The sequence below is a fragment of the Varanus komodoensis genome, unplaced genomic scaffold (genome assembly GCF_004798865.1).
Source record: "Varanus komodoensis strain SLA01 unplaced genomic scaffold, ASM479886v1 scaffold6_2, whole genome shotgun sequence".
Classification (NCBI taxonomy): Eukaryota; Metazoa; Chordata; class Lepidosauria; order Squamata; family Varanidae; genus Varanus; species Varanus komodoensis.
The window spans coordinates 14,267,792-14,283,226 of NW_025336346.1; the positions used below are offsets into that span (position 1 = coordinate 14,267,792).

Below are 15,435 nucleotides of genomic sequence, written 5' to 3' on the forward strand. Positions count from 1 at the left end.
TCTCTTTGCCTGTAACTGCTATTCTCTCACAGTCTTGTCATCCTACCGCTTGGCATGTTTCCCCTTAAGGCAAAGAGCCATGCAGCCAGAGCCATAGGATCTTCTGCTATATTACTCATGTGGGTCTCTTTCCCACAGCTCTGTAATGCAGCCCCCTGGGCTCAGTTACCTACATTTATCAGGCATTATTGCATTGACATCAGAGCTCACACTGATACAGCCTTTGCAGGGCACTTGTTTCTTGGATCCTGGCATGACATTTCCCTGCTTACCACATGCACGAGTTGCCTAGAGAAAACTAAGTTGCCGACCTGTGGCTGCGGTTCTTCCATCTGTGGACTCATACAACCTTTTCTGTTACACAATGTCTGGGGGGCACTGTGGTATAGTGGCATAATGTAATTACAGAATCAGTGTTTTATTTTGTGCTTATAGATAATATCACATTTTCCCTGCTCTTAACAGTTGCTGAAAGCGCTGTTAAAAACAAATATGAAACTGTGGAGTCATGACATCATTTAAAAGCCCATAACTCTAAGTAGGAGATAAAGAACACACAATAAATACACCATTTAGAAAACCTCCTAGTCCATCACAGCTGCAGCATCTGCATGTGAACATTTCCACAGTCTCAGTAGGCTTTTGTTTCCCTTTTCTTCCAGTGTAGATTAACCAATTAGGGGGGAATGAAAGGGCTGTGTATGCCCTGCATGTGGACACGCAGCTCTTCTCCTCAGCTCTGTGCAAGTTACTGTAGAGCACAAGTCACTTGCACTGAGAAAGAAGGCTGGACATGCATCTCCCTTCCACCGCTATGATCAGTTGGATTACATTGCAGATAAGAAGTCTTCAGTTTAATGTAATATGAACAAATAGATCATTCAAAGGGAAGAAACTGAAAACACACATGCCTGCCTGCTTTTATAGTAAATGAAAGTACTGCCTCATCACATAATTAAAGCTCTCCAATTTAACTGAAATCCATACCATTGTGTAATGCATTCCTCACTTACTGAACAGTGAACAGTTTCCTCTATAGCCTGTGTGTTTCTCATTTACTGCCATTAGAGAGGCTTGCTTTAGGGATATGTCAGCTATGGGGGTTTGAACTGACCCATAAAAAGGATAAACAATATATAAAAATTTTATTTTTTTCTCACCTTCACTTCAGGTATAGCTCATACACTTGAAAGAGATGGATTTGCACCTTCTTGAGTGTTGACTCTTGCAAATATTATACCCATATCTCCCTCATTTCTTGGAGTTGTTTATCTAGATTCTCAGTTTTCTCATACTTGGCATGGCCTAGACAGACAAAGCCTCTTCATCCTTAAGTAAGGACTGCAACACTCTACCCGTCAACCACTTTTGTGCATTGTGTATTTTTCTGCACCAATTTGCCAAGCGCCACACTCCCATGGCAAACAATTTTGTGGTGATGCCCATGACATGTTACCAAAATTCTAAACATAGCCATAAACACACCAAGATTGCTTACCTCTGCCCTGCAATGCAAGCCTGCCAGTTGTACACCCACTTTGGGTTCTCCAGTGCTTGGACCCAGCCTGGCTTTGACCACCTATATCATCATATTGAGATGCAGCCTATGTCTTTTAAACTTCCAGCTACTGTTTCTCACACACAATCTGCCAAGTAGCCCTCTTGTACTCTGCCTCTCTCTTACTGTGCCCCGTCCTGGGACCATTTATAGCCATTGAATCAGTTCGCACAATCACTGCAACTGGCTTATGGACTTGCTTAAAACTTGGTTGGTTTAACCCTCGTTCACTCTTAGTTTCAGATAACATGCCAATCTGCAGCTGAAATATTCATAATGTCCGCCCTTATTTGCCAACTATACACTGCAGCCCACTATGGCTTAATTGTACTGATTGTACAAACTTGTCCAGTAAGTAACTTTTGCATTTTTTCATCAAATCCTGGGCTGTAATCAGGGTTTAAGTAAAATCATAGTAGACATTCATGGCAATCAGATATTCAGTGTACAAAAGTTGGTTTAGAGCACTGTCCTTTCACCTTCCACATGACCCATTTATGCCCAAATTGTAATATGGGACCCTCTTCTAATGAGTATGTTATATATTATTTTTCCACCTTATATTTACATATATTTGTTTTATTCTGTTTGTCTTTCCCTTTCCTCTCTTTTCTGTTCCTCTTTGTCCAAAAGATAATTTTAGTGGTGCTTATGTTACCAACCATAAATCATGTTGAGACTCAGTTACGGTCACATCCACCAGTTGAAGACTAATGGTTGAATCAGAAGCCTAACACGGTTCTTTGGTTTTAGAACACTTCATATCAATCAGCTCTAATGAATATTCTCTAACTTATTATTGTAGGCATGCAATTTCTTCGGCACAGTTCAACCAAAATCATAAATTGCAATAGTTAAATGTTAAGCAGAAACTTTTGTGTGTTCTCATACCTCCAGTCAGCAGCAAATTGTCAAATGTAGATTCTCCTTATTCCCTCTTTATTGTCAGGTTGCAGTGTTTTTAAAGAACTTTGATTTTAATTTATTATATAATGTTCTTATTTTTTAAGCCACAGTCATCCTTGCTCCTTCTTTATAGTCACTGAATTATTTTTCAAGGTCTTTAATTTGATTTTAATATATAATGTTCTTAATTTTTTAAAGCCAAAGCCAACTGAAACTGTCACAACTGATGAGTCTGGGGTAAGATTAGTAAACTGACCCCAGTGATTGTACCTCTACTTGAGTTTATTCTTTTTACCATGTCTCTTTTCTCCACTGGTTTTTCTGTATTTTTCATAATTGTCCTACTAGAATGATGTATGCAGTGATTTGGTTTTGTTGTCAATGTGCCTATCAAACTCTACTACAGACAAACCCAACATGATCCTATTAACAAACTAGAAAACTTGGAAATGCATGTGATGTGTGAAGCATTTCTACAGGTCCCGTGTGCTAGCATGTAATTTTTCCTGTCATATCATGCTTATGAAAGTGAAAAGGCCCCAGAAATACATTTTTCAAATCTTACCTCTTTCACCTTTGCATTTGTTGTTGTTTTTCTTTTCCTGAAATGTTGCATGTTCTTCGTTGTATTGATCCAATTTCTCCATGGTGTCCTTTTAGAACAATGAGGACAGCGCTAGGATCTCCATCACCTTTTTCCGTCTTTTCCGAGTGATGCGATTGGTGAAGCTCCTCAGCCGGGGTGAAGGGATAAGAACTTTGTTGTGGACATTCATTAAGTCATTTCAGGTAAGCATAATAGTGAACATCCTACATTCTCTTCAGGGTGAAAATGCAATCCAGGATGAATTGTGCCAGCTACAGTAATGAGTAACTAGTTATTTGTGACAGTGTATATCCAGGTGTGTCATCCTGCTTGCACAACTAGGCTATCAACTATGCACCAGGTAGAATTTAGTTAGAGTCCAACTAAAGTTCCACTTGCTCAAATACTAGGATATGAGGTTGGACAATTGGAGTCAAGGGTGGGAGAGGTGCTCTCCTAGCACAGTGCACAAGTGTTTGTGCAACTGAAAAATTAGTGGCATTCCACCAGCATTATTTGAGTTTTCAGATATGTATCTCCATTTGCATCAAATGGTCAGCCATTGGACAGGAATGTACATGTAGAAGCTGCTTATGGATGCAATACTGGTCAGTGTGGCACTTAAACTGTGTGCATTTTCTGCAGTCCTTAATGATTTTCACAACTATCAAGGAGGTCAGACACCTTGGCTCCCATTAGTACAAATGGGAGCTGAGCCTCACTTAGGAGATAGTGGCCAGACTTATGAAATCTTATTCCCAGGGCAAATAATTATGGCTCCCATTCCAACAAGTTAATTCTCCATTCAGATTGTCTACCTTAAAGTATTACTGAGCAGGATGGATGAGAACTTTAAAATTAACAATTTTTAAATGATAGTAGGAGCATTTCAGCCTCTACCATAATAGTCTTAGAAGTATTTATTAGCCTAATTCTGTGTATGTTTACTTTCTCCCAAGTAGGTGTTCAAAAGATTGAAGCCTATGATAATGTATCATCTTCAATTCTAGCTATTTCACTCAAGTTTTTCCATGGTTATGGCTCTGAGGGCCAGACTGCTCATTATACTGCTAATGGCTGCATTGTCCTTTTAGTGCCAGTGTGGTGTAGTGGTTAAGAGCCTGGGACTGGGACTCAGACGATCTGGGTTCGAGTCCCTGCTCAGCCATGGAGCCAACTGGGTGACTTTGGGCCAGTCACAGACTCTCAGCCCAACTATCTCACAGGGTTGTTGTTGTGGGAATAAGATGGAGGAGGGGAATGATGTAAGCTGCCCTGAGCCCTTTGAGGAAAAAGGCAGGATATAAATCGAAAAACAAATAAATATTTTTTTAAATTAATTACATGTGAACAGGGAGGGTCTCTATAACAGAAGTGCAGCACATGGGAAGAGAAGCCAATTTTTTTCCTTTCCAGCATGACTGGAACTAAAATTGTTTGGTGTGACATGTAGTTTTGTTTCTAGTTTATGTCCCCACTTTGTATTCACTGCGACTTCTTGCGACACAGGGAAATTTTAATCTGATGTAACAAGTTGTACACTGCTTCTGGTTCAGCTATCTTTGCTCACTTGATGCTGAAAGGGATAAAGTGGAGACATGCATTGTGATTGCGATCTGGCAGTTCTTATATGAATATGGCCCTAAAGGTTCCCCCTGTGCTGATGCAATCTCAAGTGGTTTTTTCACTGGGGCACCACAGCTCGAAGCTTTTAATAGCTGAAGAAAGTGCTTGATGATTTCTTATTTGCTATTTCCTTCAAGATACAGAATTGAAACTAGTTTGTGCATATGCATTCTTTGCTATATAAGTTCTGAAATATTTAAGAGAGGAAAGCTCAATACTAGCTTGACAGATGCAAGAGATGGCAGTGCTCCAGCATCTTTCATAGTTGCATATAAGTGGGAATCGCCTACCAATTGTTTCTTGTTGTGCTATCTGTCTAGCCAACCTAAATGGTAGCATATTTGACTGCAGATTAAGTCATTCAGATCAGCATGGCTGCTCAAGGGCTGCTAATTACCTTCTTTGTTGTTCAGCAGACTCGTTGGCTGTTAACTGATAGGATAGGTAATGGAAGTATGCCTGACCTTGCTTCTTGCTAAATTGGAAAGGCAGTGGATTGGTTTAAACTATCATGTTCTGCATGCTTGGATTCGAATCCCATCCTTCTCATGCCTCTGAGGTGAAGGATTTATAGCCTAGCAGTCAAGTTCATGCAGAATATCCCAAATTCAGTTCCCAGCATTTACAGGTAACAGCAGCACTGGAGAGACCTGCCCATGAGCCCCTAAAGTAGAGGTGTACAAACTGTGGTCCCTAAGGACTTCATTTTAGCTGGCCAAGGGTGCCTGCCCCCCTTCTACTACTGAACACTCCCCTCCCCAGCAGAAAGCTCTTCACTCCCTCCTCCAGATCCCTGCCAGCTAGGAAAGAGTGATGGATCTCAGGATTGCTCTTGGTGGTTGTGGGGGAGGGCTGTGTGTACAAGTGTGTGTGCAACCACAAGTCAGCATCTCATGTGTGGTGTAGTGGTTAAAAGCACAGGACAGGGACTCAGGAGAGCTGGGTTCTAGTCCCTGCTCTGCCATGGCGCCAGCTGCCTTTAGACCAGTTATAGGCTCTCAGCTCAACCTACCTCACAAGGTTGTTGTTGTGGGGATAATATTGAGAGGAGGAGGAGGAGAAAAGTATAAGCCAATTTGAGTTCCTTGAAAGGAAAAAAGGCTGTATATAAATACAAAATATATAAATAAATAAGATCATGCACACCTGCTCTGCAGCCGCCAGACATCAGAGCAGACAGCACTGGGCTAAAGAGACAGATGGGCTAATTTAGTATAGCACAACTTCTTGTGTTCATAGCATTTAAAATGTCCAGATGCCCACTGCATACCAGTCCAGTCAGTTTCACAGTAGTTTGAAAACTGCAAACAAAATGTATTGGTAAAATGCATGCAGACGTATTTCAAAAAGAGAAATAAGTTATTTAAAATCATTTCCCCTCCTTTTTAGGCTCTGCCATATGTCGCTCTTTTGATAGCAATGCTGTTTTTCATCTATGCGGTTATTGGCATGCAGGTAATTCATAATAATATTTACTTTAAATTAAAGGGATGACCATTGATGATTTTATAATGTATGGCAATAGCCTATCTAAACATGCTATTCAAAGCTTAACTGTCTATATTGTGAACTGTTTTCTATCCTGGTGCCATAAGGGGGCAGGAGAAGCATACAGAGAAGAAGATGGTTGAATCATTGTCCTGCATGCTGCCCATGTATGACTTACCATGATTATTTGAAAATATTATAAATATCTTGTTGATATTCCAGCAGACTGGCAGTAGTGTAGATTATAACTCCAGGGTTTTTTCTTTCAAGCTGGAATAAATTGATGGGTGTTAAAAACAAACAGGTCTGTAAAAAAATGGTAAATGATCAGTAGCTTTAACCATTCATACTTTTACTGTTAGTATACTTGCCCTCATACATCCCTTTGGAACAGAGTATTATTTACCACATTTTACAAATGGAAGGAATCAAGGATCCAAAGAAGAAACATGAATTTTACATATTTGTCTCTTGGGCAGGAATAACTTGTTTTGTGCTGCCAAGTCATCTCTGACTTATGGCAACCCCATGAATGAAAGCTCTCCCAAATGTCTTTTCCTTGACAGCCCCACTCAGCTCTTCTAAGTTCAAGGCTGTGGAAAATTTTATTTTTGTCCAAAAAGAAAGAAAGATAGCTCTTCAGCTGTTCAAACATGTTGGTATTGCACACATGTATGGACATCCCCGTTTGGAATCCCAATGTGGAATCTTAGCCTAACAGGTAGTGACTGCTCCAAAGCTGCCCAGTGAGTCCATGGTGAAGTTGGGCTCTGAATCCAGACCTTCCAGACTTGAGCCCTTTTCTAATGACTGAACCATATTGTCCCTGTCTTGGCTTATCATGGACCTTGAAGTTCTGGGTTAAATCCCACTAAAATTATTTGGAGCTGTTCAAGATCACAGTAGTCTGCATCAAAGGTCAACATGCCTCCATCAAAGATCTTCAGTGAATATGACTATGCCTTAAATCAGGGGTGGGCAACTTCTAAATTTCATAATCAGTAAGTTTTTGGCTAACCATTATTGGGCTTAACCAGCAAGACTCTTCTTATATTCTTCTTATCAGTATTGCTGGAAGGAAAAAACAAAATAATACTGAATAAATATTTCTCCCCTTTGCAGGTATTTGGCAAAGTTGCTCTGAGGGATGGTACTCAAATTAACAGGAATAACAACTTTCAGACTTTTCCCCAAGCAGTGCTGCTCCTCTTCCGGTATTTGTTCTCTTGTTGATACTTGTTATAAAAGACAATAAAGTATAAAACTTGTGGAGGGTTTTCTTTTTTTCCACCCCATTAGTTGATCCTAGAGAAGTTCTACTATCCTACCTTAAATTTTACACTTAGCATGATATAACAAAACTCTATTCCTTCCCGTGTGTAGAGCTGCCTGCAAAAGGGAGGCCCATTCTCCATGACAGAGTCAGGAAGGGAAGGGAGAGAGAAGAAACAGATAGGCCAGGGTACACCACACACTAGCTTCTAGCTGGAGTGTTAGTTGCCAAAGGTGATTGTGCAAGTGAGTTACTGATGCAACAAATACAGCAGATGGAGGTAGAAGAACTGGATGGGTTGACTTACTCATCTCTCCATGCGTCATCTCTCACAACTCACAAACCACTTGGGGGTAAAATGAGTTATGAGTAGACGATGCATTGAATAGCCAGTGTTTATACCACGTAGACCTGACTTTTTATAGTGCAAGTAGTGTGAGCTGGATGATGAGCAGGTGTCGGCTGGATTACCTGATGTATCATGAGTAAGAGCTATCGTGTTCTGGTCTATTCCTAGTGTTTTGTGTAACCCCTACTGGACCTTGTGAGCTAGAATGCCCTGGCATATCTGCACTGTATGTACGCATGACAGGAGTTGTGTGGTTGCTGTCAGTGTATGTTTAATCCCTGTTACACTTGTAGATGAAGGGAACCTGTGTATTTTGCACACACATGACATTGCCTGGAGCCACTGTGACCAAACAGTGCTAACATCAGAAATTGAACTGAAATGATGCTGTCTGGCTTATTTTCTCTTGTTCTGTTCCATGTTAAAGATGTGCAACGGGAGAGGCTTGGCAGGAGATCATGTTGGCTTGTATGCCTGGGAAACGATGTGATCCAGAATCTGATTATAATCCAGGAGAAGAATTCACATGTGGAAGCAATTTTGCCATCATTTATTTCATCAGTTTTTATATGCTGTGTGCGTTTTTGGTGAGTCCAGTAACTGGAACATCTTAAAACATTTTGACTGGACAATATTTAATGGGAGATTACCCTGTGGAATAATTTGATGAGTCCATAAGACAAAGTGTCACTTTGTTAGATACTCTTGTTTTCTGGCATAGAGTTCCACTGAGCAAATTTACAGGAGATTTTTGCTGAAAAATTGCATTGAAAGTTCATATTGTAATTTTATCTGCCATGTGTTGAGACAGTGATAGGCTTGTTTGTGCAATCAAGCAGCCTACTGTGAAGCTACTCCTATGGCTTGTCATGTCATCTGAATCCAGCAAAAGCGGATTGTTGGGTTGCTGGGTGTGATTAACAATCCACCAGAATGTATGGGCTGTTTTAGGGTGCAGGATGATTTGTTAGCTATAACCCATCCTTGACACAACAACAAGAAGCTTGGTTGCAGTTTCAGTATTTAAAATTTGCCTAGCACCTGCCAGCACCTGCCACAACCCACTAAAGCTTAAATAAGCCGCATTGGACTGGGGTGATCCTGTGAAATTGGTCAATATAGAGTTCAGTCTAGCAGAAAAGCTTCTGCATTGGAGTCTCACCTCCTCCTTTCTTTTATCCAAAGGTTTTCTTCATGTAATACTGTGACTAATATTGCAAACATTGTACACTTTGTCTTTCTGCATATTCTTTTTGGAAAGTGGAGTAGAAAAGCTGAACATTAAGAAATTAGACCATTTATTCATTGAACTCAGCCTTCTATGCTTTGTCTGGCAGTTTCTCCCTTGAACCAGCTGGCTGGAGATGGTGGGACTTGTATTCCATCATATCTGCTGAAAACCAGACTGGAGAAGGCTGCCTTATTCAGGGGTGTTTCCTGGTCCAGCCACTTAACATCCTTTAACTGGAAATGGTGGGGCCTGGACCTGAGAACTTCAACATACTTTAGTGTGGAACCCTCCTGTGGTGAGATCAGGAGTGTGCTGCAAGCTCATATATATCTTTACCCTTGTGTTTTCCCTGTCATGTATATATTTCACTCTCTGTGCCCAATTTTTGGAATTAAATATGGTTCTGTCTATTTTGATGTCAACACAAACCATGATTAGCTTTCACCATTTGTAATTGGAGTTTTGAGATAGTTTACAAACTCCAATTAAATTCCAACTTAGGTTAGCATTATCATCAGTTCAGATGCAACACTTCACTACTGTGAGCTCCAAAAAGAGAAGAAAATGTGGCATTTGTATGTGGAAGGAGAGAGAATGTGAATCTGTGGCACACTTCTGATCTCCTAACCTGTAGGGGAAAAGAACAAGCAAGCAAGTGGACAAATGATGATCATTTTGGATAGTAATGATAGGGGTGACATCAGAACCTTAATGCTTATGTCCCTGTCACAGGATGGCCCTGCTGTGCAGCACAGTGAAGGCATCTTCAGGCAGTACCCCATGGGGTAGGCAGGGGTGTAACTGGATAGATGAAGCCAGGAACAGATGTCTGTCTGGTACCATAGGACTCTGTGTAAAGTGTTGGACCTACCCATGATTGTGAGCGACTGGATCAATGTGCCCTTTACTTTAGAGAGCAATATGTCTTGGATTAACACTGATTATGTAGTTTGTGAATCTTCCAGAGATTACAGTTTGATGTATATATTAAAAAAACTTCTCTCACACTCACACATCTATGTATGAATATCCAGAATGTTGTCAATTGTTTGTATTTTGCCTGTTCATATAAGTTATTAAATGATTCCTTCAATTGTTTTGAAGATTATCAACCTTTTTGTGGCTGTCATCATGGACAATTTTGATTATCTAACACGCGATTGGTCTATTCTTGGTCCGCATCATCTGGATGAATTTAAAAGAATATGGTCAGAATACGATCCTGAAGCAAAGTAAGTTAACCTGTCATTGTGCTATAGTCTGCAGTTACCAAAGAAACAAAAGAACAAAAAATAATAACTTAAAGTCAAACAAGACTATACAATGAATGCGAATTCTGTTGTAATTTTCTGTAGGGGCAGAATAAAACACCTGGATGTTGTTACTTTGTTGCGACGCATACAGCCTCCTCTTGGTTTTGGTAAATTATGTCCTCACAGAGTTGCGTGCAAGGTAGGTTTTTCTGCCTTTTGGAGCAGTCAGTATTGTGGCAAAACTTCTGTCTAATATAATTTGCTAGTGAAGTGATTCTTGTGAATTCAAGAAGCCTGATAAACCAATATTACAAGGATTTTCCTTAGAAATAAACATAGAAACAAAATGTCCAGCTTCTGTTATAGATCTCACTTACCAATTTAGAACAATTTTAGAAGAAAGGACAGGTATTTCAAAATAAAGGCATCAAGAGTCAACTATAAACTCTCTAGTCTCAAATATATTTGTTTTGGCAATTTGCTTATCAGTGGGTCTATTTCATTCCCATTTACAGGCCACTGATCTAATGAGAAAAATATGTATGTGAGCCCAACATTTTATTAACACATTTAGAGAAATAGGACTTAAAGTACTTAACTTAGTGTCAAATATTTATCCCCACCCCAAAGAATGCTTAAAATATATAAAGTATCCAAAGCCCGGCAACTATTTTAAGGTGCTAGATTTCTGCAGAGTACAAATCAAATATTGCCTACAGTGCATTTTGATCTAGGCAGAAGATCTCTCTTCTTGAGAAGTAGTCATAGGATGAACTTCTACAGACATAGCCATAGGATAAATTATGGCCAGCTGACGAATAATTTTTCCCATATGTGTTTTATCTGATTCTCTTAATGTATGTGGTCTTGCATTTGTGTCCTTTCATGTGTGTGTTTCCCAAAAGTCTGACAAACATAAACTGAGGTTTCTTTATATCTGTTTATTTCTTAAACATCTGCAGAGGTTGGTAGCGATGAACATGCCTCTAAACAGTGATGGTACAGTTATGTTTAACGCTACCTTATTTGCTTTGGTAAGAACAGCCCTGAAGATTAAAACAGAAGGTAAGAGAATACAATGCATATTTCTTGAGCACTTTCAAGTTCCCTTGTCAAATTGCTACTCTGTATTGAGGATTTGATGTACTTAGGAGTGAAGGCTGTAGACTTTCCAACTATGGAAGTTTGCACACACAGTAAAAATGTTCTGAGTATTCCCAGCTGAGTTAATTGGCCCACATCCCAGACTTATGGGAAAATCATTACTGACAAAAGCATTATAAGTTAAAATGTCTTGAACAATCAAACAAGGTATACAAAATTGTCTTGTTGACTCTTCTCAGATGTAGAAAGACTACATTAGCCCCAAGCCATCCAATAATGCTGGCTGGAGTCATTTGTCATCCATCTTGTCTCAGTCCTGGCCTGCACATTTTCTGTGAAAATAGACACTTTTTTAAAAGGAGTTAGCTCTCTGTCTGTCTTAAACTTTAAGCACAATTCCTTCAATAACTCAGAAACAATGTCTGAAATCTTACCCAAACTATATAATCTCTTGCAGTTGCTACTCAATTATGACCTGATAGCACTATGCATATGAAAATCCCATAAAGTTATGTCCATTCAAAGAGATTACCATGGATATGCCTCATCTCATCTCCCAGCTTAGGCCCACCCCACCATCCAAGTACATTTGATTCGTGTTGTCTGTTGAGTAACCAGGGGTCTTTATTAGCAAATGTCAAGTATTCCCGCAGAAGAATCCAGCCAGTAATTGAATCTGTTTTTCTGGGAGCGAACACAAGAACTATAAAGCCAAACCCTACAGCACAAATGATTATGTTTTTGTCATCAGAGGCTCTCATGGCTTACTATGTGGTTGCCGTGAGGCTTCTTCATATATTCACATTGTTATAAGTTGGGCCCCTCAGCTTTCTGGGAGTGTTTGGATATATGAACATGTTGCTGCAGTGTGTGATTTTCTTGCAATATACATATACACTCTATTTAGGCACAGTCTTGTTTTCAGGCTGGCATGCATGCAAAGAACCATGAGCAAAATCGCACTGACATTATAATAGGCTACTGCCCCCCGCTCCAATTCTGTATCTCCTTGCAGCTGCCAAGACCCTGCCTCTGCATGGTATGCAGTGTAGAAGAGGGCTGCAGCTGGATGACTTTTCCTTCCTCCACCTTTCTTTTCGTATGCAGAGTTGCCTTCTACTCACCCAACTTGTTCAAATGGCACAGTGACCATTTCTGAGTTATTTAATCCAAGAATGGCTCCAAAAGAAGAATTCCCAGGTTGTTCCTTGATGTGCAAACCTGGAAATCCATGCTTTTATGGGTTAAATATCTTGGAATTAATCCAACAACTAGCCATGAGAAGTTGTTGGGGTAATTCTGGTTTGTTCACCTATAAACAATTGGAGTTTCCAGGAATGGATGTCATAAAACCAACTATAGATGAGGCATTACTGGATTGTTCATTCAATTGGAAATAAGAAGTGTGTGGAACATGAGTTATTTATTTTATCATAAATAAATAACCTCGGAATTGCTTCTAAGGTGGACAATGAGTAGCAATGCATGCTTGACATCCAGGGCAATGCATGCTTCTGTACTTATTATATCCTTAAAGCATATTATTGTTAGTGAAATCACATGTATATTCAGAAAACAGTTTTACATTCAACACAAATATTAAATCTGTTTCAACATGCAATATTTCAGCCATATATGGGCCCATCTTATTAGTGGACCACCCCTCACTTGGGATTTTTTTGGGCAGTTGCTTCACCACATACAGGGAAAATGAATGCTGGAAGTTGCACGTAGTGAGATACTGCCAGTTGCATGGTGTGGGGGCTCATTTTCAGAACCTACCTTCTACCTTTCCTGACAAATTGTTCATCATCATGGCTGAACAAAATTTCCACCCCCATAGCATTTGCAAGGAAAAGATCTGAGATTTTTGTTTTGTTTTTGTTTGTTTGTTTGTTTTTGTTTTTTTTTTTGAAAGGGAGGGAATTTCATAAAAGCCCACCCTTGCTTAACTTTCTTGCATACCCTTCCCTTTTTGTTCACAGTTCTCTCTTTTACTTACTTGTAGCTTTGAAACCATCCTTTAAAAACAAAGCAAACCTAGCCATTCAGGGATGATTGAACCGTCAATTTATTGACAACCAACCAGATGTTTGTATGTGACAGCATCACACAGCCAAATAGGGGTGAAGGTACTGGGCAATATCCCATGCTGGCTGCACACAAACTGGGCCCACTAAACAGAGACGTGATGGTTGTTCACGCAACCCAAAATAAGCAGAAATGCTCATTTCTGGGATCAGACAGATCAGCTGAGCTTGCAGGAGATAAATCTGTTGAACTGTCCTGATCTGCTGCTTTTTAGGATTCATTTACACAGTGCTGACTTTCATTTCACTAGTGGTGAGTCCCATTGGTGCAACAGAATTCATGGGAGTGCAGAAAATAATAAAGTTGCCAATGATGTCATGGGGCCAGTCAGATCTGTCTATTTGATACTATCAGGGAGGAAGGGCAGTGCTTCCCTTTCTCCAGTGGGCAAATATTTATATTTTATGTGATTTTTATAAGTAGGGATGTATTCACAGAATTTCTCCCTCAGCTCCAGTAATTATAACAATATGAAAAGGAATGGCCATGTTAACTTCTGTTCTGTTGTTTTCTTGAACTAAACTAAAATCTTACAAATTTATCCCACCCTTCTCCCTCCCTCCTTCTCTACAGGAAACCTAGAGCAAGCCAATGAAGAACTCAGGGCAGTAATAAAGAAAATCTGGAAGAAAACTAGCATGAAGCTCCTTGACCAAGTTGTTCCTCCTGCTGGCGGTTAGTGAGACGATTTTATAAGGTTTATCTATTTTCAGTGTTTATATATTGGTAAGGGTTTGAAATCACTATTAAATATAAAAAGTTTTGGGGAGGCAACAGTCTGAAAAAACATAAACATCATGCCTGTAAAATGTTAATATGTCTGCAGACATTGAACTTTACAGTCTTTACTTTCAATACCAAAATAATAGTTTGCTATACTACTAGGTTTTGATTTTGATTTTACTGTTGTCGATCCTTATAGATACCACTGTCTGCTGGTAATGAAGTTAATCCAAATTGGAGCTTGGTGTTAAATCCATTTGTGTATGTGTGTGTGTTTGTATTTGTATTTTCATATACTGTTTTCCAATATACACACTAAACATAGAAAGATAGCCCAAGCAGAACGTGGTTAATCTAAGACAATCAATTTAGTTAAGGGATTAGTCTACTGTTCTTGGTGCATTAGCTAGAACTACTGAACATGTAAGTTATGACATGTATGAGGACACTTTTTATCTTTTATAGTAAGATCTATGAAACTGTATATATTTAACATATGGACCCACACATGTTTGTCTTCAGGATAAACCAATGATAAACTGTTGATTGTAAGTGATGTTCTGATGTGCTTTGCATGTTTTAAAAGTGCAGGATCTTTTGCATAGTGCAATCCATCTAAGTCCCATCCCAGACATCCAAAAGACCAGTCCACTTCTGTTCATTACCTAGCACCGGTTGTACTTCGCTGTACTTTTATAGTGTAATCACAGCTTTCCGCATGGCCCTGGCTTGGGTTTGGAAGTTAGCGACAAGATCCCATTCCAGATGGTGGAGAAGCCTCTTTCTCCAGAGATGACCTTCTCAGTCTCGGGGGTGTGGTGGCGGGGAGCATCCTGGCCTCCTGAATCTTCAGCATGGCCCAAGAAGAAGCACTGCCTTTGTTGCTGGAAGAGCCACCTGCAACTGGCGGCTCCACTGGGGGATGGGATGCTGCCAAACGTGATTGGGAAAATCCAGCCATCAAGAGAGGCCTGATGCTGCACATTTAAAACTACATCTCTGTGTTCTGTTCTCTTTTTCAGCCTTACACCTGAGTGCTTGCATGGCCTAGATGAATTGCTGTGTTATTGTTGTAACTATGTGCTTGAGCTTTTTCTGCAGCCTTTATTCCTTTCAACTATCAGTCTTTTCAGAATATTCTGAAGCAATTCTGTTTTAGGGTGGTGGCATGGAATTAGGGTTGCCTCTGGCCAACTTGATTCCCCTTGTTCTTATTGAAATACAGACACATGCTTCAGAATAGCAAG

General features: G+C 39.8%; 1 protein-coding gene across 1 annotated transcript in view; it reads left to right on the forward strand.

Moving 5' to 3' along the window:
- The window catches only part of CACNA1D (calcium voltage-gated channel subunit alpha1 D), a 240,186-nt gene that overhangs the window by 187,384 nt on the left and 37,367 nt on the right, over positions 1–15,435 (forward strand). The window contains exons 31-38 of the mRNA XM_044451181.1: positions 3,125–3,253; positions 6,066–6,131; positions 7,287–7,378; positions 8,214–8,373; positions 10,122–10,249; positions 10,373–10,469; positions 11,233–11,335; positions 14,039–14,140. Coding sequence (XP_044307116.1) covers positions 3,125–3,253; positions 6,066–6,131; positions 7,287–7,378; positions 8,214–8,373; positions 10,122–10,249; positions 10,373–10,469; positions 11,233–11,335; positions 14,039–14,140 — 877 coding nt within the window. The remainder of the gene's footprint in view (positions 1–3,124; positions 3,254–6,065; positions 6,132–7,286; positions 7,379–8,213; positions 8,374–10,121; positions 10,250–10,372; positions 10,470–11,232; positions 11,336–14,038; positions 14,141–15,435) is intronic.